Source organism: Gavia stellata, chromosome 11 (assembly GCF_030936135.1).
Source record: "Gavia stellata isolate bGavSte3 chromosome 11, bGavSte3.hap2, whole genome shotgun sequence".
In the NCBI taxonomy this organism is placed as follows: Eukaryota; Metazoa; Chordata; class Aves; order Gaviiformes; family Gaviidae; genus Gavia; species Gavia stellata.
The window spans coordinates 3,286,901-3,311,114 of record NC_082604.1 but is presented as its reverse complement, the minus strand read 5'-3'; the positions used below and the strand labels follow the sequence as shown (position 1 = coordinate 3,311,114).

The following is a 24,214-nucleotide window of genomic DNA, read 5'->3' as shown; positions in this document are numbered from 1 at the left end:
ATATAGTTACTGTGCCCTTTCTTGTAGTTGTTCGCACCCTCTTAGCAGTTTGAAGTGTCCAGCTCTACTGTGCTCTCGTCCATTATGGATTTTACCTGTCAGCAAGACCCTCTGTTGCATGTAGAATTCGGCTGAAGCTCTGAACTTGAAGCTTCCACAGTGAAGAAGGCCAAATACTCCAAAAAGTATGTAAAACGCTAGGGGAAGCTGACAAAGTTTAATCGCTTTCCAAGACCCAGTCTTCAGTCCCCTTTTAAAAGGAAGCTTTAAAGTCTTTCTGAAAACTTTTGACTTTCTAAATTTTGGTGAGAAACATCTGGAAAATGTTTCTCTGTCAGACCGTTGTACAAGTTATAATCACAGATTTTTCAGTATATGCAACTTGCACTTAATTGAAAAATGTTTTTGCTGTTACCGATAAAGTTCTTAAGAAAAGTGTTAACCTCTTTCATTCCAGGTCAGCACATGGGTATTTTGTTCAAAGCATGTTATTAATCTCCTCGGAGAAAAACAAACTAAGAAAAGGGGTATAGCTTTTTTTTTTCCATGAGAAGTGGAGTATTTTTAATAACATTAAAGCTATTAAAGTCAACTTGTGGCAGCATCCCAAAGTATGTTTATTGTGCTCCTGTTATCCTCTGCAATCTCTGACAGATGGCGAACCTGCATTTACCTCAGTAGTGGAAGTTGACCTTGTGAATCCTGACATGTGTTCTTACTATCCTCCCCCTGCACTTGATTCTGTCTTCAGGAGCAACGAGTTCATAGAATTAGTATCCCTATGCCTCGACATGTGAAATAGCAGGGGGGGCTAATACTAAAATATCAGATCTTACAGAAGTCTATAGCAAAACTGAGTGAAGTCCTGGGTTTTTGGGGGTGTTTTCTGCAAAAACCCAATCCAAACAAATTCATGAAAGCAACAAAAAGAACCCAAACCATCCATTTTAGGTACAGCAAGGCCGAGGATGGGAAGTGGGGGGCCGTGCCTGTGTCCCCGATGAAGATTGCGCCTGAGTTGATGGTTCTCAACGACTCTCCAGCTCTCCATATACCCGGTGGGAATGAATCGCCAACCCCCGCCCCACTCACACCGTCCTCACTGTGTTCCAGTTGCTCCACGCACACCGGGGCAAGGCCCAGCATAAGGATGTGTCAGAAGGATCCGTAAAACTCTATGACTTCCACCAGTGCAGCCAGCATAGAAGGTAGCGAAGCTAAACCTGGTTGCTGGGAATAAAGTAAGGTCAGGCTGTTGTGGGGCTGTGGAACGGGGCCGAGAGGAACAGCAGTGTGAGGGTGCCGTGTGAGAAGCCTGTGGTCAGGCCAGGCCCCCCCCGCCTCAGTGCCGGGGCTTCACCCAGACGAAGTCAGGAGGGCGGGGGGGTTCACCCCGCAGCGGGGCTGAGAGAACGGAGCTGCGAGAGCTGTGGCACGTAACCAGGGCTGAGCCCGTCCCCTGAGCTGCCTGCGCCTCCGCAGACGGCTTCACCCGTCCCGAGGCCCGCGGGCACGGCGGAGGCAGCGCTTCCCGCCGCAAAGGGGAGCGCTCGGGACGGGCTCGGGCTCGCGCCCGCCGGCGGCCGCGCCCTGCCCCGCGCGTGCGCGCAGCGCCCGCCTGGCTGACGGCCGCCGCCGGTCCGGGTGGGCGGTGGCGAGAGGCGCATGCGCGCGGCGATCGAGGGCGGGAGGCGGGGCCACCCCGTTGATCGCCGCGGCGGGGCGGGAGGGGCGCATGCGCCTGGGCGGCGGGCTGGCGGAAGGTAGCGGGGTTTCGGCGTCGGCCGATTCGCTGGGCGCGAGGCCGCGGCGCCCCGCCCCGCCGCCTTCCCCCCCCCCCCCGCCCGGCGGCGCTGCGCTCCGCCATGAGGCCGTGCCCGCCGGCGGCGGCAGCGGCGCGCGCGCGAGCGTGAGGGCGCCGCCGCCGGAGCTGCTGGTGCTGCTGCGTCCGCCAAGATGGCGTGCGTGCTGGAGGCGCCGCTCCGCATGAGCGTCCTCTCGGTGAGTGCCGCGGCCCCTGCGCCGCCGCCCGTTAGCGCGGCCGCCGGGGGGGGCGCCCGCCTGCCGCTGGGCTCGGCCTGACCTTGGCCTTCGCGGGGGCCGGGCCGCGGGGTGCGCGGGGCCCCCGGCACCTGCCGGGCCCCTTTGTGTGGTGGCGGGGGGCCCGGCGGGCCGGCCCCGGGGGCGGGAGGGGGCCCGGCGGGCCGTGGTGGGCCGCAGGGCTGACACGGGCGTCGGTGGGGCGCCCGTTCCCTCGTGCCTGCCCCTGTCGCAACAACTTCTTCCCAGAGGGGGGTTTCTCTTCGCAGCGGCATCCCCCCCTTTCCCGAGGAGCCTGTTCCCATTCTTGTGAAAGGTGCTGCCTCGTCGGAAAGTATTTTTACCCGTTGGCACGACTTACGCTCCTCAGCTGCCCTCCTGTAAACGTTTTTGGTCCCTGCGAAACTCCTGCTCGGCGAAAGGAGGGTTGGCTGGCGCTGGTCTGAGCTGCGATCACCACGCTGCTGCAGGGCAGAGGAGGGTCTCTCAGCAGCCTGCCAAGCGTGCCCCCTCCCTTCGCCTGCAACTGGGTCTTGTTTTGGTGGCCAAGGGCTGATCTTTCTCGTAGTGGCTCTTCGGCATCTCACGACACGGCCTCCTTGGCTTTTGCTGCAGGGAGGAGGCCGATGTGTTGCATCTGTGGGCAGGGCGCTGGTGTTGCGGAAAGGGGTCTGACAACTGCCACTAGTTTCCTTTCCTTGGGGAAAGCTGAGAGTAAGTAGAACAGTTGGTGCTGGTTGCCCAGTCCTGCCGCTTGTCAGAGTATGCCATGCAAAAGGTATAGCGTGGATGCTGCTTAAAAGGGCTGAAGTTTTGGGCTTTTTACCCTCTTTTTTTTTTTTCCCCTTAGAATTTCTTACTAGGTAAGAGAACCGTGAAACTGATGATGTTGATAAATTGTTTATTTTTAGGGACTACCTGAAAAACTTGTTTGCCTGGATATGAATGCCCTTCTTCTACGTATTGCGAACCTAGTAGTTGATAGGGTGAAAGCCAAGATATTTTAGAAACAGAAAGCAGTGGTATCGCTGAAGTCCAGAAAACTTTTGCATATAAATACCTAGATCAGGTGGATGAAAGCCTATTGCTGTTCTCAAAAATACTGTCTTCCGTTACATGGTGGAAGTTTATCTATAGAATTTATTTAGCGTAATTTAATAGTATTCCTGGAGACAAAGGAGTCTTGCTGCCTCTAGATGATTCTTCTTCTCTCAGAGTTATGCGAGACTACAGGCAAGAAGCTGCTGGCGCTTCTGACATCTGGGTGGGGAAGTGGGAGCAGATTCAGCCCAAGAGTAGATACTTGCAAAAGCAAGGAAGAGTTTTCAGTTCCCTTATAGCTTCTTTCAAGGAAAACTCATAAGGAAAAAATGGGAAAAGCCTAAGAAAAAGTTGAGCTGGCAAAAAGAAAAAAAAAAAGTGAGATAATGGAAACGCACCCTGGCGCGTGTTCGTGAGAACCTGGAGGGAAAATTCCCTTCCCTTTTCCCACCCTTGTTTTTTGGAACGCGTGCTATCTCCAGCTTTGGATCTTCTCAAAGGGAATAACAAATCATTGATGCATAAATGTTTCGCTTGCAAGCATGGTCCTGTTGCTGAGGAGAGAGTTCACTTCGTCTTATAAAGTAGCTATAGAAATGTTATGGAGAATATTGTGCTGCTGTCTCTATTGAAGTTGTGTGGGATGGTATATAGAAGGACAGTCTCTGAAATGTGTAGATATGGTATGATAAAGTAAGTTACAGAAAAATGTCTTGGTATGAGCTTCCTTATTTTCGAGAGCTGGTTTGTGGGTATGCTTCTTGAGCAACATTAACTGCTCTTATAAACTTTTTCTTTCAGGAATTTGTGGGTTTTTTTATATAGTAATTAAGCATAATAAAATTGGAATTTAAGACTGTGCTGATAATTGAAGTAGACCCCTTTTGCGTGCCCAGTTCATGAACAGCACTCTGTTAACTTGCTTTGACTCGTAACACGTTGTTATCTCCATTAAGTACATCATCTTTAAATCACACTTGAACACAGGGTTAGTTCTTGGTGTGGATGTTGCCCAGCAGTAACATCTGCACATATAAATACGATTCTGTGGTTTTGCTGCTATCTTGCCTGATGGGTTTTGTAGACTTGCTGCTGCATTAGCCATTCCTGTTTGTCTGCCATTATATGAATTATTACAAACTGTTACAATTCTTTTTTTATTTTTTCTCCGCAGGAGGTAACGGCTAGTAGCCGCCACTATGTTGATAGATTATTTGACCTCGATCCTCAGAAAGTCCTGCAAGGTGTCATGTAAGTCATCTGAAACACGCTTGGGCTCTTGGTTGTGCATAGGCTAGGTTTACTTTAATTCCACTAGAGTTGTATGTCAAGGGCAAGAAGCTCTTCCTATCTTTTTTTGAGAAATCTTGTTAGAAAATTTTAGTGCAGACGTGATAGTATTGTTTCTGCTCCTCTTCCAGGTCTGTTGAGACTCTTTCCTCCTATTCCACTGCCACGTCAGTGTACCTGCCTCTAACTTTTTCCCCTGCTGCCATGCCTGAGTGTTGTCTCTTTTTTTAATGCATGGCTTCTGTCTCACCGATGGGAACTGTGAGCTGAAAGAATTTCTGTGCTTCCATAGAAATTAATTTGGATGCAAATTATATTTTAGTACTTCTGTTGCATGCCAGTGATAAGGGGTAATGACTGAAAGAGTGACTAGAAGACTTGCCCTGCTGAATAGGTAGTAAAACTGGTGCAAAGATCTGGTTGTTTTCTTACTGTCCTTGGGCCATAAACTTTCCCTTATAACCACACAGCAACGTGGCAAACAAGTCCTTGCCCAGGACTGACTTTTGGTGGTGAAACCAGGCCTTTTCAGGCTTACCAGTGACTTGCTGGCTGTGGCTATCTAGCAAAACACCAGAGGACATTGAAGGACCAACTGGATCAAAAAGCCAAGAATGTTGGTTGTGTTGCTTAGGACAGTCTGAGGTGTTTTCCAGTAGCAGATGGAAAAAAATTATTCCAGAAGGTGTCCCAGGGGCAACATATCAGAATTAGTGTCCCTTTGAGAGGCATGAAAAACAAAGCATACATAAAACTGTCCTGGAAACTTTTATTGGTGGAAATATCCCCTCACCTGTATAAAAACTTCTGGTACACCACCGTAACTATGTACAGGTTCTTAACTCTTCCCCGTAGGAGAGTCTGGTTTTGCTTCCACTCCTCATAAGGGCTTAGTCCACTGCTCATAAGGGCTGGTGTGGTGGTCCCAGGAGTCAAGGATGTGTCTCATCCGATGTCCAAGCGGGTTGACTGAGCCCCTCTTTTCTCCTTGGCAGATGCTCTGAGCCCTGGGTGGCGTTCCTTCCCTGCTCTCCTTTCTTTTCAAAGGACTGGAACCCACAACCCTTGGTAATCTCTTCCCTATCTTTTGAGGTGTTATTAATATCTTGGAATGTAACTGATTTCCCAGAAACAAAAGTTTTAGGCAGTATCTTTGTCTTGGCTAACATCTGAAATTCTTCATCTTGTCTGTGGCTGTCAGCGGATTCTATGCTGAGATGCTGTTCTTGCATTTAAAGACAAGAAAATACCAATTTGTTTCACAATAGCTTTCAAAGGGCAGATTTGGATGGTAAACCGTATTTGTGATGCTCTGGTTAAAATCCTAATTCCGAGAGTATATCTTTCCTGACATTGTGCAAATCCTGTGTGGTAGATTTGTTATTTTCCGAATATCGGTGGATGGGTGTGAAACAGTTCAATTTAGAAAAGTGTACATATAAAAATAGAATTTAGAATAGTGTATGTATAAAAAAATGTCTGTCAGCCCAAGTTTCTTTTTGGGCAGAAAAATACTGCTTTGCCCTTCTTCCTTTGACTTCAGGGTATCTGAAGAGTTATTGCAGTTGGAATGAACTGATATTTGGGGGGGAGTAGAAGAGGATTAAAGTTCTACCAGAAGTGTCTGTCAGAAGCTTTACCAGATACTCTGCATTCTTTGCTGAAAATCTTTGGTTCCTAAGATGTGCTGGTTTTCTTCCTGCATCCTGGCTGAAAATACTGATGACCTAGATTTTTATTTTGATTGATGGAACTGTATGAATATCAAGGTTCAGAAAATAGGCTGTCTTAAGAGGCTTTGTTTCTGCAGATTGTCTTCAGTTACAATAGTCCCGTTCTTCATATGCTATTAAAGACGCTTGGATTAATAACTTGGGTTTGGGGCTTTTTTTAATTGCATCCTTGTAATTTTAATGAAAACCAACTTCTGAATGAGGTTTGATAAAGGTAAAATATAGCTAAATGCTTCTTGAACTTGAAAATCATGCCAATCCAGTTGTCATCTTGTAACTTGAGAAAGCTTTTAATTACATATTCTGAAAGGATTTAAATGATCAAATCTCTTCTTTTCCTTTCTTTCCCATGAATTGTCACAGAGGTTCAGAATCTTCTTTTGTCCAGACAGTGAAGTCTTACCTGGCTAGGAGCTTTTTCCTTTTCTTCCTCATGGGAACAGTGAGAAACAATTTCCCTTTTGTCTGGTACTGCCCTATGTGGTTCTATTGATGTTATTTCAGAATGTTGAGTTTCCTGCAGAACTTTTGTGCACGTCATTTCTGTCATGTTCATCTGGGTATTGATAGGAGGTAGGAAGGGGAGAAATGTGTGTACCTGCCAGTAAACCATGAATTTCAGTTCAGGACTTGCAACATTGAGATTCTTACAAGAATGACTACTGCCTTTTACCGCACCTGATAGCGAACTGTTTAAAGTGTGCAAGGCCCACATCTTCATACCTACATCTGTATGGCAGTGCATCTATTTACCTTTCTATTTACTGTCTCTATAAATGAGTAAGCTTAATAGAGCAGTTTCCTTCCGTAAACATAAACTCTACGGTGTGGCCATGCTTATGCTTGAGAGGTCTTACAGGTTTGCATTGTGTCTAGGTGCTCTTCAAAACCTTTCATCTTCTACATCCTGTTCTACAGTTCAAATTTTCTCAAATACGCTTTGACTGCATTTTGCAAGGTCAGCATTAATGTCAGGTATGCAGCTATCGAATACATTTGGTGTTGACAGTGCATAGACTGCCTCAAACAGATACTGTAGGGGATTAAATACTGTGTTCTCTCAGAAGTTCTCATAAACGTTTTCCCGTTATTGGCAGAGGAGCGGAACATAGATAGTGCTGTAAATTTCTGCATTGCTATAAGAGCTTCATTTGTCCCAAGATGGTTGCTGCAACATCATCCTGTGCTTAGCAGTGTGGCAGTATTTTTTTTTTTTTTAAAACAATTCTGGGTGGTGATCCTTAGGCTATCATTTGAATTTCACCCGCTCTTAAGCTGAGGACCACATTGTTCAGATGCAAGACTGAAACCTATTTTTATCCTCTAATTTATTTGCTGGTCAGGGGCTTCTTTGAGAGACGTTTTGTTGCGCTTACATTTAGTTTCATGTCTTCAGAGAGGCAATCTATCATTTTATGGAGAGCTATGTAATTCCATCTCAAGAGCTGGTTTTGAAAGGAGCATTCTTTCTGACAAATCTGGCTTACTCAAGGTCCCAACTGTTTCTCATCAGGCTGTTCCTCGGCAGTCAGAGGGTGTCATCTTTTAAGGCTTGTAAATAATCATCTTTGTGGTGCATTGAGAATTCCTATGCTACTGCTGTTTCTGTCCTTTATGGATGTGCTTAGCCAGCCAGCTGGAGTTACTAGACAAGCACTTTCCAAACTTGTGTGAGCATTTTATTTCTCAGGAAAATGAAAGAAACACCTTATAGAAATGGCACTGAAGAACCAATTTCAAAGTGTACATCTACAGTATCTTCCTTTTTCCAAGGAAGCCTGTCAAGTGAAAATGCTGGTACAGATCTATGCAGTATATTTAATTTGAGTTATATATGCTTTCTACACAGTATGATTTTTGAGAGTTTGAGAATTGATGCTGTTGGTAAGGCAAGTAGAATAGTTGGTATACAGCTAAGAACTTGCAGACCACTTTGAATCTGACAGTTACGTTTTTAGGGTCCCTGCAGACTTAGACTGACAGTGCTGCAGTGGTTCGTAGTTATGCTCAGTGTTTTGAAGACTCTGAAACTGAGTTTTAGTACAATTTTTAGTACAGCCAAGATGTAATTTGGCTTACCTTTCTGGTAGGTTCTTGGATGCAAAGTTAGGTATCTGTTAAAAGCTCCTCTAAGGGGCAGTGGACTTGGTTCTTGCATTTGACTGAAGGTGGTTTGTACTGCTTGCTGGTTTCTGCCTTCTTCAAACAGAAGATACCAGAAGGTAGTCATAAACCAGAAAAAAAAAAAGCAAACCTTATATGTTAAGTAGTAACAGTGCTTTCATGGAACCTGTCTTGTATCTCTTTTGTGGTTGGTTGCTTTGAAATTATTTGGGAACACCTCAAATAGTGTGTAGTTGGTTTTTTTTTTTACATCCAACTTTTTTCATTTGTGTATTCTTGGATTTGAAAAAAATGTTCCAGGCATGTGCTTAGATGACTGTATAATAGTGTCTTGTATTTCTCAGCTATGGCAATTGGAATGAGAGCATCAGTGCAGTGTTCCACACATGCCTGCAGGGAAAGCTGTGTGAAATATAAGAGGCAGCTTCATGGAGTGGGAAGAGAAGAAATTCCCATCTCAGTTCTAATGGAGCAACAGGTACCCCCTTCAGACGGTTATGAAGAGGCTACTTTTGTCTCTTGTTCTTCATGTCCTGTTAAACAAATCTTCTTTAAGACTAAATAATGAACAGCACTTGTTTTCACATTGTGCATCCCAAACATATGCAGTCACATTTTAAGTCTCTCAGTGGGCACTTATGAACCTGAATTTTCTGCAGGAGCCATGTTTTGTTCTTTGCATATTCCCTTGCTTCAGTTTTCATCAGAATGGCCCTGTGGAAACAGAGCAGTCCTTAGAGGGTTGTTCTTGTTATACTTTGCCTCTGTACATTTTCGATCGATTCTGTTATCTCCTAGGTAGTACTCTGTAGTAAATGCATATTCTTTCAGATGCAGTAGGGAACTTTGAGGTCTAATTGGCTAAGAACAAGTGATGGAATTTTTTTAAGCATTGTTTTTGTGCAATGTCATTCATTTGTTGAGGGAAGAGGCTCCTGAGTCTCTTTGCTGATACTTTGTGAACTGCAGGATGGGCTCTTTGTGGTTTGGAAATGGAAAGCTTGTTCTTTAGGCTGCAGAATCTGACAGAAATTTGAGCAGGTTTAGGTGACGCGGAGAGGGTGCTGGGAGCACTACTCCCTTTGTTGATGCCTCTCTTTCAAGAGGTAAGCTGAGGAATCTAATAGCTAGGCAAGCTTTTCGGAGTGGTAGAAAACGAAATTGAAAGGCCCCAAACATAATTTGAGAAGTAAGTAGTGCGCTGTGAAGAGTGGTTTTCAATATAATAGGTTTTGTAGGGTCAGATGGAAGAATAGTGTAGATACAGAGGGAAGAGAGGAAGATGCAGAAGGAATAAAGTGTGTTTCCTGTCATAGAATAAGACAGTCTCTTGCTTTTGTGCTTTCTTTATAGTGCAGCAAAAGGTACAAATGCCTAATACTATTTTTGACAAGTACATTGATGTATTGTAACTGCTGGTCTAACATTTAGAGGTGGGCTAAACTTAGGGAATTGGGTATAGCTATCCCATTTGGCTAGCAGTCTTCAGCCTGATAGGGTTGTTTAATATTTCAAGCTTTGCAGTTGCTACTCTGAGCCCGTGAGAGAGGATTGATGATTAATGAATCTGTTTCAGTGCTGCCTTTCAGAAGGGCATGAAGCCACTTTTCTCCAAAATCCCTCTCTTGATGCCAACCTCAGAATAGCGATACTGTTGCTGTGATGATTTCAGGATGTAAGTATGATGAGAGAGGAGAAACAACTTCCATCAGACTAGCTGATGTAGATGGAGAAATCAAGTGAGTATTGGTCACAAAAGTCGTGAGATCTGAGTTAGAAGTGGCAGACTTCAAGCTGAGCACAGTTGAATACTCTGAGGTCATTCAGAGTTTAACTTAACTTTATTAATCTGTTAGACAAATGCAGAGGAGAGGTGGTTGCCTGTAAGGGAGGGCAAAATGTAGCAGGCAGCTGAGGAAGAAACAGTCGTTACACCCTTTGGGGGTGTGTGTGTGTGTGTGGGGTGTTATTAAGACAGAACTAGAGGTTGTGCCTGAGGGATGCGTATGACAAAATCGGCAATGCTACCGAGTTTGTGATTCTTGATATTTGGAGTTTGATTTTTTTTTTGGTTCTAAGCTGCCAGTTCAAATTGATCAGGATCAGCATTAAAAAAATTGAATTTACTTGCTTTCCAAAACAAGCTCATTTTCAGTTTGCAATATGGAGCTATGTCTTCTAGGCTAGCTCCCTGTAAAGGGTTGACATTTCTAGTAGGATTCAAAGGACAAAACTCTGTTTACAATTATTTGTCTACCAGATGATTAAAATTATTTCAGTATGCATGCTGTATTGCTGGTGCTGAACTGGTAATTTAAATGTGATGAGATTTTTTTATTTTTATTTTTTCTTTGGGAATTGTAAAGTAGCAGGAAGGCTAGCTGGTAAATTACTTGCTAAAACATGCTTCAAACATGCATTGCCTGAAATGTCCAGTAACTCTCCCATATGGAGAATGAGAGAGAGTTTATTTGGATATAGACAAATTATGGTGTTTCTGTCCTAGTGAGCACTTAGTAACACCCATTTGAAAAAGGAAATTTAGGCGTGACTAAAGCATATGGAGGCCAGTACATCATCTTAGCTGATAGCTATTTGAAGCTATCAGAGACTATACTTTCATGTTGGAAAGACTTCAGATTATTATCATCTAATGGGGAGTAGCTACGTCAAATTAAGAGGTTTTGGTGATCCTTCAGTGATTGCTGGCCTAAGCTGAAGTGGACAGAGTGTCACACAATATTACAAGCTCACATCTGGGAACAGCTAAGCAGGTGCTGGAAGGCCATTTTGAGGTATTTTCCTGTACTGAATGAAACGTAAGAGTTCTCTGTGCAAATGACTTGTGGTGGACAACATTCCTTCGATAATGAGTGGTGGGCTTACAATGAGAGAGTGGACAAGAATAACTACAAATCAAGAGACAGTGAATGAAAAATAGTGCTAGAAAAATGTAGTGTTACAGGATGCATCTTTGCCTAATGAAATTATTTAATTTTTGCCTCAACTGTGGGATATACTGTGAAACGCTGAAGGCACTACTTCATCCTGGGAGGGGAAATACCCTTGAGGGGGAGACAGAGACGTTAAAAAAAAAAAAAAGAAAGTAGTAGCGCAGTTACTTGTATTTGATGGTTTGGGTCATTCATCTGAAGCAACAGTGGTGAGGGCTGTTCTTTTCATGCAGTTTGGCTGTTTTGGGATAGCTCTGAAAAAAGTATTTTGCTGATCTGGCATCACAGAGCAGGAGAGCTCTCAGTTTCTGAGAGTTCTGCTGTTCTGCTGCTGTTTTCCCCACATCTCTCTTGGTTAGTTCTTTGCTGTTACACCCAGTTTATTTAAATAGCAGAGATTGATGCTGAAATTGAAATGCTGATAATACAGAGCCCTAGCTATGATTTGTGTGGGTTTGGTTTTTTTAGTTTAAAATGTTTACATAATAAAAGCTAGCTAAACTCCCATCCTCCACTGACTTAAAGCACTTTAAATTTGAGCTACCTCATTCTTAAGGTTGAGTTGCCAATTTTTCTATTGATTAGTGATCTCATGCAACTTGTAGCATAATTTCCAGACTCAGTGCAAAGGATGAGGCAATAAAACATGCTTGAGAGAGAGGTGGGAAAAGCAGCATCCCCTGTTTTGTCAGTCACCCTGGAGATGTGAAAGGAACCTGAGTTGAAACTGCAGCCGAAGATATGGAGAGCTTAAGTTGTTAAGCGTGATATAGAAGGCTAGCATGTGAATTGACTGACATAAGCTCTTGTATGGAAGTAGAGATTTGATATGAGGTCTGTCACACACACAGGTAGCAAGATAAGTGCTGGAAACTGGGATAGATTCAGGGTAGGAATAAGGTGTAAATATTTCTAACTACAGGTATGGATCATTGAAACAACTTACCTTTCTGTTTGGTAGACTTTCCTTGGCAAGAAAACTTATGACAAGGTAAGTTGCCCCTCCAAAGAGGATACTTCAGATAGGAGTTCAAGCGGTTTCTGTGGCATTGTGATATGGAGAAGTTGGATTAAACGATTGCTTTTAGCATTATGTATGTTAAATTCTACTGTTCTGCATTGCTGTAATTATAGCCATGTGCTATTTTTCTACAGCACTTTGATTTTATGCAGTGTCTGAGAGTACAGAATTAAGATTGGGAGCAACCATGGATTTAGGGTTTCCATGTTTAAATGTTGAGTTTGTTTGGTTTGCACTGTATGTTAATTGTGTAACAGTTTCTAAGTGTTAAAACTCAAAGAAGTTGAGTAACAGTGTCTCTATGTGCTACTTTGTCCTTTCCTGCAAAGTCATCTTTTTTCTTTGCATCAACTGGTATTTTTTGAATGGGATTAGAAGTCTTGAAACTGTTCTTCCCAACCTGATGATTAACCTTAAAAATAAGCTGATTTATGATTTCTGTGGTTTGCTTGAGTTGGCAGGAGTTTTTAACATTTTATTCACTCGATTGGACTAGTGATCATGTTAGTACAAACATGCTCCCTGCTGAAGGGGTAGAAAACAACTCACTTGTTGGGTAATTAACAGATATTCAAGCTGTAGTAGTGTCCATCTTGGAAATTAATTCTGTCAAAATAACGATGGACATATTTTAACATGCAAAATTTGTCATTAATTCCCGTTGTTGATTGTTTTGCATCTGTCCATAAAAATGGGAGAGTGGGAGGAAGGAAGAGGAGGCAAAAGCCGTGGAGAGCGTAACTGTCAAAACTTTAGCTCCAGTTAGCTTCTGACTCGAGTCCAATCAGTCCAGGTACCATTTGCTTATGTGATACTGAAACGTAGAAACTCTCCTGAAGTTGGAGCAGACAGTTTTCAGAATGATGCTTTGCATCATTCTATTGTTCGTAATTTTGATCAGCCTCTGGTAGATAATTCTTCTGGTCTGACAGTGCATTGTTTTGGCTGCTTCCTCTGTGTGCGTAATTGTCTTGGAATCCCTTGTAACTATCTCATACTAAAAGTGAAAGCATTGGCTTGAAGCGTCTAGGGCTACTTTTCCTTCTGTGATTGTTCGTCTCATGTTTGATATCCTTCTCTGTCTAGGAACCTCTTAAATATGGCTGCCTACTCTATTTTCAAAAGACATAAGATGAGAAAATATCATGCAAGCTGTTTATTTCCTCCTCTACTGTGTAGTTCCTATTGCTGCCCTCCTCAAGCACTCTAGCTTGTTTCAAGATCTTTCATGTTGCTTTGCTAGAAGGTGACATAGGAAAGCTCCAGGGCTTCCTATCAGGGTTTTAAAATTTCTTATGTTTGTGCTTGAGTTACTGTGTTTAAAAAAGTAGGTAAAACCAAATTTTCACTGAGGAGTCCATGTATCCACGTTGCTTTCTCATGATCTCTTTTGCAGAAGAGGTGCAGGTATCAGGGCTTGCTAGGAATGCTTCAGAGGTCTGTTCTTTCTCTGCTGGGAAGTTAGCTCACACCAGTTTAGAGAACTGCACACTAACTACTGGACACTGGTGGTTTTGTGGGAGGAGTCCCAAACTTAGAGTCAACTTCATGAAGATGTTGAACTTCAATAATTTCTGCTTAGGACAAAGTTCAGCACCTTAAGTTGCTTCTACAATAATAATTTACATTGACAGACTAGAATGCTAATTTTCTCAGGACTTAGCCATTTCATAATACTAATTTTTATTGGCTAGGAATCATTAAAACTTAAAGGCCACATTTTACTTGCAAATTGTTAAATTTAATATTGCTTCTTGCTTATCTGAAGTGGGCTGTATCTGGTGCCTTTAAACAATTGCACATTAAGCATCAGAATAAAAACATACTAACTTCATACACAATTGGCAGATTAGTTCTTTCCATTTTGATGGAAATTAGATTTTTTTGTGAGTTTAATGTACTCCTGAAATATTTTATTTTAAACACTCATACTGTGCTAATATGCTTATGAAACAGGGTTTCACAGGGTTGAACTGATGAAACTGTATTCTTATTTTTTTAAGAAGCAATAAGAGATGGAAAAAGGTGGTTTAGCACTTCAGGAAGCAGTATTTCCTAGCGCTTAGCTAGGATCTCTTTGCCATATTTTATTGTTGGCAGCCTATTTTATCCTGCTTGAAAGTTTTTTACATAAATTACTTTATTGCATTATAGTAAATGTAGGCATAAATATCAGCTATCAGGTTTTAAATCTATGCACTCAAATTATTGTACTTCAGGTAATTTTGTTAAATGACTTTGAATTTAGTTTGACTCTAAACTGTAAGATTTAATCCGTAAGGTATTTAAAAAAAAAAAAAAAACCAAAACCCCAAAACTCAACCAACCTCAAATGCATCTTAAGACCTCTGTCATACGAAAGCTTCATGGTTTGTCTTTTGGCTCTGTAGAAAGCTACCTTTATGAGGCTGAGAAGCTAAGTAGTGCTGGAATGTACTAGGTACATGCGCAAGATGTGCATTTTTCTTCTGAAGCCGCTCATGCTGTGCCGTGCCTGGCAGGAGGGTTGAAGACCTACCTGAGAGCTTGGAGCTGATTATTGGAAAGGCTGTGTATCTCCCTCCTCTGGATCATGGTCTTCTCACAGATTAGGCCTAGAAGCACCATAGACTAGTTGTTCTTTTGAAGTTCTCATCTCTTTGTAATGGTGTTTTTGCTGCTGTTTCCTTCTTCCTCATTTCAAGGACTCGTTTTCACAGTAGGAAATGGGAGCAGCGTGCATGACATTCGGAACTAAAGGGGGTATCCAGTTTTGGACTACAAATTTCTGAGGTTTCTTTGTTACCTCTTGTACAAGACAGTGATCTTTACTGCTTTTTCCCCTTGGATGAATCTCATGTTGTCTTGGATCTGAAATCAGTTGAACTCAAACTTGTTGGAGATGATGTTTTCAAATAAGGGGGTTGTCCTCAGTTTTTCCAAGGTTCACGATTCACCAAGGACCTGATAGACTAGGACAGCACATGGTACTTCTTTCCTTCTTAAGGAGATTAGCTTCCTGATCAGGAAATCTCTGTAAAATGTAATGTGGAATCACATAATTACTTTTCATAGTAAACAAAAAAAAGTCTACTATTTTTCAGCATTGGATTATGGCATTTTATGGATATTCTTGGTTTTCATACCCACCTGTTTCCTGTGTATTGAATAGGTTCATTTCTGTAAGTGGCAAATTTGAAGAGATAAGCGTGGCATGGAACTTGGGAGTGGCAACGCATAATGCACACAAACATGGTGATCTTTGCTGAGTCCTATATCTGACAGTTTTTGGTCACCTTACCAATTTCAAGGTGTTTTACTTGCTTGCAAGTTGAAGTGGTCGAATGCATATGTGTTGGATTTGTCAGAAATCTCAAGCTGGTGATATCTCTTGTCTATCTGCCATGACCTTTCTGAAGAACTTTATGAACTAGGATGGAGAAACTCATCTGAATCGTTTACAGATCAGGACTGTGACCTCACTAAACCTCTCAGTTTCAGTGTTATGGAACTTGGCCATGTTCTTGCCACTTCTGAAAGGGTCTCTAAATCAAATTCTAACAGGCAGTACTTATTACATGTTAAATGGTTATAAGGTTAGCAAGCCATTCCCTTGTGGAGTTGGTGCAGTAGTCACAAAAGTTTGTTGTTGTTGGGTTTTTTTGGTTTTGTGTGTTGTTTTTTTTAAACACAAATTAATGTGTAAAATCACCGGAGCAGAGCATTAAAATGTCACCAAAATCTGTTTGTTAGTTCTTCAGAGTGCTTGGCAAGTGCCTTCTCTTTAGCTTCTCAAGATGCCTTTGCAGATACGTGATGAGATGCAGCCTTTCTGATGACTTTGAGAGCTGGTGCTTAAGTGTAAGAGGGAGAGGTAGCCTTTTTGGAAGTCCGAGAGTGGCCTGAGCACTTTAGTGCCTGAACCTAGCACAGCTGTTGGTACAGCTTCCATGCCTTTCAGACATCTGATCATTGCTTCTGCCACGGTTTTGGACTGACTCTTGTATTTTGAAAACCTTTAAAAATGACCAGGATACTTTCATATCAAGTGTTCAGCATAGAAACCACTGAAGTACTGTTCCTGAGTTTAGTGAAATCTTCAAGTCCATTCCTTAAATTTTCTTGGGCTTCCAGCTTAGCCTGTCTTCTGATCTTGCTCTTTCTCCTCTACCTCCTGTCTCGTGGTGTAAAGTTACCAAACTTAGGGGAGATGTAACAGAAAGGTCCAACATTTTCTGCTGCTACTCAGCTCTGTAAAACTCTGTGCTGGGTAGGCAGATTCCTGTTAAGTAATGGCTCACTTGACAAGTCAAGTGGTTTCCTGACTCTGCCTGTGTTAAGAGATACACAGAACTGCAGTTCAGCTGCTTTTAATGCTGCTCCCTTGCCAGAGCTCCAAGATCACTAGCCAAACGTGAGAAGTTAGCCTCCATTTCCTTAAAATTCCTAGACCGCTCTTCTGTGGCCAGGTAACCGTATGCAACGGGAGAGTGAGTCACATGGAGGAATACTTCAGGAAGAATGGGCAATTACCTTTTACTAATTGAGGTTTATAAAGGTGCTGTTCAAGCCAGTCCAGATGTTGCCTGCCTTGGCTAAGAAGTTTTTTATGACTGCAGTGAAGTGAGTCTAACACTTGGGACAACTGTTTATGGCAGTGAAATTTGCATGTTCAATGGGTACATAAGGACTGTGTAGTGTTCATGCAGGCCAGGGTGGATCTTAAGGAACAGGGCTACTCTAAATCTCTTAAAGTTTGCAGATAGCAGGTGAAAGAGTGATATAGTGGCAAGAAAATATGCTAACTTAAAGCAACCGCTAAAGCTCCCAAATTATTTGAATGAGTTACGGGCATAGTTAGCCAGTGATTAATTTATCAATTTTGCAACTACTAACACTATAATCAATCTAGTTTTGGTTTTTGTTGATAAAGAATTATCTGAATTTGGACTTTTTGTTCCCTGCTCTTACAAAGGTCCTCACAACTAGAAAGATTCCTAGAAACGTCTCATCTTGATTTTTCTGAAACTGGTCATAAGTTGCTAGCTTTCTTTCAGATTCTCTGGGTGTTCATTTATGTTCAATATGTTCATATGAAGGAAAAAAAAATCTTAAAAAGGTGGTGATGGTTTTTAGGATACACTAGCAATTTTCTGAACAACAAGGTTGCAAACCACAGCTGTTCATAGGACTTCTTGGTGTCTGCAACCAGTGTCCTCTTTCCAAAATGCCTCCCTTGTTCCTTTACCATAGTATGAATGCCTTTAATGTATTTAACCTTGCAGTAACTCTCAGACAGGAAAATGCTTTTGTTTCCACTGTATTCCTGGGATTTTGACATACAGATGTCTAGGTGTCCTGCTGAATTTCACAAAAGGAAGCCTGTGGTGAAGAGGGAAGTGAAAGCCTGGTCTCTGGAGACTGGTGATAGTTCCTCGTTCCTTTTATTATTTTTTTCTCCCCAGCTTGTCTTTTCCTGCACCCAGTAGAATATTCAGTTAATACTTTAAATTACCAACACTTGATTTCCCAACCAATAGTGTTTTTTTCTTTTTGGAGTCTAGTGAATATATGGGCACAAAGAACCACTACATCTAGTTTATCTCAATAACGAGACTTCATCATGTCTGGTGTGCATGTGAGATAGTTTGGGTTTTTGCATACTTGCATAAGCTGGGACGTAATGGAGTCCCAGAGCTCTGGGGTATTTATCTGTGGGCTGTGGAAACTGTGCCCTGAAGCATTACTCAGTCCTGTAGGTAGAGCATGGACATGTGGAAGACTACTTGATAAGCCTTCATGGAAATAGTAAATTCTATAGATTAAGCCCTCAGTACCTCAGCATAATTTACCAGGGTTTGTTTTTCTTTCTGGATTTACAGAGATATGAAAAATGCTGTAATTGGAAACAACAAACAAAAAGCCAACTTGATTGTTTTGGGAGCAGTTCCAAGGTATGTCCTTTGCTACTCTCCTTTTCACTGATTCACAACAGGTCTGGAATAATGATCCTTGGATCACAGGCACTTTTTTGTTTTACCTTTGATTGTAGTTGACTGCATACTTTCTTTAATGTAACTGAGAGAGACTTGAAATATCTGTTAAACTCATGTATTACAGAACAGGCTGTTGAGTAATGCTTTTAATTTAGAATTTCATAGAATTCTCTAAAGTAGTCTTGGTGATTTCTATTAAACTTTATTAGCTCGGGAATGAAATCTGATTTCTGACATTGATGATATTAATGATGGATGAAAGTGGTTGTATCTTAATCCTGTTCTTCAGCCAATTGCCTGGTGAGTTCACAAGTGAAAATGTGTAAAGTTATGTTAAAAATATAATTTAAAAATATTTTAAAAACATCTGAGGTAATTTGCTTGTCTTTTCCACCTGCTTCAGAGGATTAAAAACCATTGATCATACTTTATTGCTGAATTACTGCTTCAGCTGATGTTAACTTTTTCTGGATCCTGATTCCACTAGTATAAATTTAACAGGTAACTCTAGCTACTGGATTGCTCACTACAGCTTTCATTTCACCCCTCTTCTCCTCCAGCTTTTTCAGCCACAATTTGCAGCAATGGAGAAGGAAAACACTGCATTACTTGTGCTAGCAGTATGAGGCCCAGCTATGATCCTTTTGCTTAAATGGCAACTAGGTCCCAAACAGTCCTGCTTGAGAAAGCTGCTTCTGGCTTGTCAAAAAAAAACGTTTTATTTGCAGGGAATATCTTCTCATTTACAGACTGAGTTTGTGTCAAGGCTAGTCCTTTAAATTGTCTAGGGATTAGCTGAGGGGAAAACCCCTCTACGAAACCTGCTGAATTATCTTCCGTTTTGACCAAATATAAACAGGTGAAGAGAAGACTTCACATTGGACGAGAAGATTGAAGTGTATGTTTGTTGAAGATTATGCAAAGTTTAAGGAATTTTTTTCAGCAACAGGCCCTAAGGGATTCTTGCGACTACTGTTGATTCTTGTGGTTCCCATTTTAAATGTGACAGAAGATCTCCAACTTCCAAATCTAGAATCTGCCTGTTCTTAAATTTTGTAGGACTTCATGTTTCTTCAGTTATCCTGCTTTCTGCTGTTACTTGTTCTGTGCCCAGTAATGAAAATCCAGAAGTTTGTTTTTTTCTGTTGTTAATGCCTTCGGGCTGTCCAAGTAAATTATACGGTTAACCTATAACTGCAAATAAATGACTGGATTTGGAAAATCTTAAAAGGTAAACTATCACGCTTGTCCTCACTTCAGTACAAGTTATCCTCAAAAGACAGGAAATGTAATGTCAAGGCTTTTCAGACTAGAGGTATAGATGAAGGTACATTGGCTGGGTTATTGTGAGAAAAGATGATTTTCACTGGCTGAAGCTTAAGGGGCATCATCTACCCCCAAGTGCCTTTCTGAAGCCTTTAGAATTTTCTCAAGGTGTTGCAGACAGACTTAAATAGTTTATAGATACTTTGGATTAGAGAACTCCTGTTGTTCTCTGTAACAAGGTGGTGGGAATTCAGTGGGTTTTTTGGCATGCCTTCTAATTCATGAAATGGCCGCTGAAGCCGTTAGAGTACAGGAACCTTTGGAATTCCAATCTGCAAAGTCAAACCTTTCCCTCAGTAAGAGTAGGAGTAAGCGAGCTAGCGTTCTTTGTTTAAGTCTCCTCTGCAAAGTTAACAAGGAGAACAGTTTTCACAGAGTTAGACTGCAGTCTCCCGAGGGAAGCTGATTCTTCTCTGTAATGGCGTGGGGATTGTTAGGATTCTGCTGCTGCTGCTTTGTCCTGTGATTCAACTTCTTGTTTACTCATTTCTTGCTTCTCTCTTCTTCCCCAAGTATTTTTCCCCAAGCTTTCAGAAGAGACCCTTTAGACCCAAAGAATCCCTTCAGATTTCTGTCACTTAGTGGAAAAGAAAACAGTATGTTCAAATAGTAGAATAGACTCATGAGGTTTGGAAACAAGTCTGGGAAGTATCTTTTGTTTGAAATTGGGCCAAGTACTACCGGTAGGTATGAAGTATCCCTATTATTTCAAACTACTAGACTGCTGCTTGGTTGGAAAGGAAGATCTCCATACAGGAGGAAAATGCTGGGGAAGAATGGCAGAATCACTGTGATTTCTAGGCCAGTGGCCTCCTGAGTCCATGAGCTGACTGCTTAGTGGTGTCATCTTTGGAAAGGGAGATATATCTATACCTTAAATGAAATTTTTTTTGTCCCTTTGAAGTTCAGTCTGACCTATGGTCAATTCTTGAATGCTTGTTCTAAAGAGGGTGCTAAGAAAAACAAAGTTTATTGAAGAAAGCTTGCAGAATTGCCATGTCTGGACTTAAATAAGAAGTGTTAAGACCTGTACGGATGTGTAAACAAACATAGTCCTAGATGTTAAGAATATAAATGTAGCCAGCCTGTATGTGGATTATTTTCTTAAGAAACGATTTTCTATCTCTCTTACTCTCTACAGAATGAGAGTTATTCCTTTACATTCTCATGAAATGCTGGTCTCAGGAACCTCTGTCAGGACTGCAGAAATTTTGCTTTTTGAAACTGTTACTTTTTAGTAGCAGTCCCAGAAAATAATATTTCTAAAGTTCAGGGGGATAAAAGGTATTTTAATGCCATAATACCAAGTTCTTTCAGTGGCAGGCTAGCTTAAAACAAAAAGTCAGCCTTACCTAGAAATGGTTTGCTACTTGTACTGTCCTTCAATTTTCTAGGTTTTTTTTCCTTCTACCCCACATAAGTGCTCGCAGAGAATGAGGAAGTCCATACTAATTACTGGTGTGCTCCTTCACTTGGCAGTTTTATAAGAACAAATACTGCAGCTCTTGTGCCTATCAACATATCAGACACCTCTTCAGAGTCCCAGTTCCGTATTTAAAGCTTTTCATCAGTTGCTTTTACCTCCTAAATCTCAGGAGAATGATTGAGTCCACAGTTGAAATGTAAATTATTCTTCTCTAAGTCATCTTGATAGGGCTTCCGACTTAACGAAACAATGTCCATTTACTAGCAGTTAGTCTGTAGTGCTGCTGGCTCCCAATCCTCTGAGTTGTAATCGAAGCTCCTTTCTGGTGGAGTTTATAATAGAGGCTAGAAAAACGCTTGTTTACTGTGGAGTCCAGGCTGACAATCATACTGTCATCGTATTCATTGCCACTTAATAACACCTAAGGCGTAGGGGAACTAAAGATTCCCTTAAGCGGTGACCAGGACCACCCAGATATCTTGCCTTTCTTTGACGTAACTTCAGAAGCTAAGTAGCCTTTCCTTCCCTGCCCTGTGGTGCCTTGAGGCCTCCTGTATACACTTTCCCACAAACTGTGCATCAGCTACATTTTAAGGCATTTTAAGGTTAGGTTATGTTGTAGGCAAAAGTTATGGCTCTTAAGCTCTTTCTGAATTCTGCAGTAAACAGTCTAAAGCCTCTGGCTTACAGAGGTGGAATTGGAAAGGAAAAACATTAAACGAACACGTGAGTAAGTTCCTGATTAACTCTGTTTTGCAAGTCTGTGGACCACTTTCTAGTACCCTGAAAGGTACGGCATTCAGTAGTTTGTAAGCCAGTCGACAATTTGGCCTTTCAAGCCTGGGACATATTTCCTCTCTTCCTTCATCTGGTGGATGGCAGAGCGTAGAGAAGGCAGTGTTGAATTCCAGTCATGAGAGCATAGCTTTGTCTTCCTGTACATTGCGGTTACCTGTTAGAGCTCTGACCAGTGCTATTTTGTCAAAAATGTTAGCTGAATCAAGTTATTGCTTACCTAATCCTTACTGAGAGATTAATATTTAAAGTCTAATCCACTTCAGAACTAGTTTCTTATTAAAAGCTTCAGTTATTCCTTAGCTCCAAAATGAATACAGAGTTTTTTAAATCAAATCTTAAACCTAACCATCCAAGACCTTTAACAAAAACATTAAATCCTTCTTGTCACTTACCAAAAATGATTTTCTAACTTCCAGCTGATTGTTCTCCGGAGTCTTAAGGTGTACAGTCAGTTGTTTGGAGCTGTAATGTGGTAGTGTACTTTTTCCCAAAGCTAAAGGCCTATCTCTAGGTATGTGCACCTCAAAGAACTTTATATAGTTAATTTTCACCTTCCCCTAAGTCATTTATTAGGGATTCTGTTTCACTGTTGGGCTTTTTTATTTTTTTAAGTTCTTTGGAGCACATTTAAAATGACATGTAGAACAGCTGTTGAACTCTATCCATTCCATCATTTGAAATTTGAGTTCTGCGAAGCATGCTGTTAGGTTGTCTGTGGAAGAGAAAACTAGTAACAATTTGTTGGGGTTTTAACTTGTTTCTAGGGCTGTAAACACACCAACATGGACACCCATGAAATTTTATGTTTCAATTTATTGTTAAACATAACCAAATCCCTTCAGGCAGTGTTCTTTTAGAGTTTGCCAAAAATAAGACTGCTGCTTTGATAATTGTGTAACCTACTAAAGATGAGAAGATATCTCTCTTAACTGGGAGGTTCTGTTACATCCCAAAGTCTGTCAGCTAAGGGAAAGGATTTTATATAGGCTAGTGTCTACATTAAACACAAGAAAAGTATCCGTAAAGAAGATTTTGAGTGCAGTATTGGCTGCAAATACTGGAAAAAATAAAACTGTTGTACTGCTAAGTAAGTAGAGGAATTAACATATCTGTGATAGTATTTGAAACGTTTGAGTGTGTGTTCCCTTTGTTTCGAGATTAAAAAAGAAAACTTAGTCAGGATGGTTTTGCATAGCTCTCAATTATCCTGATCACTTCTTTGTTGAAATGCATGGTATTACAAATTTGTAGATGACCCATGATGTTGATACTTGATCCTGCGTGAGAACTTAGCAGAAGAGTACTCTGACATATTGAATACTTTCATACTGGGATGCTAACTATTGTGAGAGCAGTTGAAGGACTGCAGGGTGAAAAACCACCCTGTTGCTTTCAGCTTTTCTTGGAGTTACTCAGACAAATGTCAGATCATGTTCTTGGTTAAACAATTCATTTACTGTTTAAGTAGAAGATAAGCAACAAACTCCATATGTTTGGGTATTTAGGAATAAAGAGGCTTGTGCATATAGCAAGCAGGACTTCAGTTTAACACCAAGAAAGGATGTCTGTTAGTTTGTGTCCTGGAAAGCTTGGCCTCATGGCTGGAACATTGAGCAACCTGCTCTAGCTGATCCTGCTTTGAGCAGTGGGTTGGACTAGATGACCTCCAGAGATGCCTTCCAACATAGCATCTGTTCTGTGCTTCTGTAATCTGATTTAATGAAGAGCTGCCTTTATATGTCTAGTTTTCCCTTGGGGTTATCCTTGACTTGGGGCACACACTCTAGAAGTTCTTTTAGTTCATCTCTTTTATAATGCTACTCCTAAAGGACTGGCCATCCTTTAAGTGTAGGAATGGAAGTGTCTGCTTGACAGAACCATCTCCGGTACAGACAGAATGTATTAGCACTTGCCTGAGTACTCAGCTCTAAATCCATTGTTAGCTAGTATAAGGAAACGCTCCGTTATGATTGAGGGTATGGTTTCAATGAAAGTCTTAATTTCTTAATTTATAACTTTCATGCATAATTTCAGCGTATAAAGATGTATTTGTGCAAATATATGTTGTGCTTGGTGCCCGTGGTCATGCAAATCTCTTTAATGACTGGCTGGTTAGGATTAGACATAGCAGTATTGAACCCAGTGCTATCCCCAAATGGTTTTAGACAGAGGTTCTCTAAACTGCCTTTAGAGGTATGCACTGATCCAGGGACCTGCCACTGAATATTGGTAAAGAAGGAACAGCACAGTAATGGATTAGGAGTTAACTCGCATAGATCTGACATGACTTTTTCTTCTTTACAGCTGGGGCAGTAAAGCCATTGAACTATTTCAGAGACCAAACTTAGCCATCAGTTTTCACTATGGGCTAAGGCTGGGTTACTAGACAGGTGTGATTAGGTTTGACAATGATAGCAGATTAATTTTTTGAATGTTTTCTAGTTTCTAATCTTAAGGTAGCCACCAAAAAGAGTACTCTTGGTGGA

The 24,214-nt window shown here is 41.5% G+C and overlaps 1 protein-coding gene across 4 annotated transcripts in view; it reads left to right on the top strand.

Moving 5' to 3' along the window:
• The first annotated feature begins 1,931 nt into the window (after positions 1–1,931).
• Positions 1,932–24,214, top strand: part of ARMC8 (armadillo repeat containing 8) — a 79,018-nt gene continuing 56,735 nt past the window's right edge. For all 4 annotated transcript variants that reach the window (XM_059822974.1, XM_059822975.1, XM_059822973.1 and 1 more), the window contains exons 1-3: positions 1,932–2,001; positions 4,256–4,332; positions 18,065–18,136. In XM_059822974.1, coding sequence (XP_059678957.1) covers positions 1,957–2,001; positions 4,256–4,332; positions 18,065–18,136 — 194 coding nt within the window. In that variant the 5' untranslated portion in view covers positions 1,932–1,956. The remainder of the gene's footprint in view (positions 2,002–4,255; positions 4,333–18,064; positions 18,137–24,214) is intronic.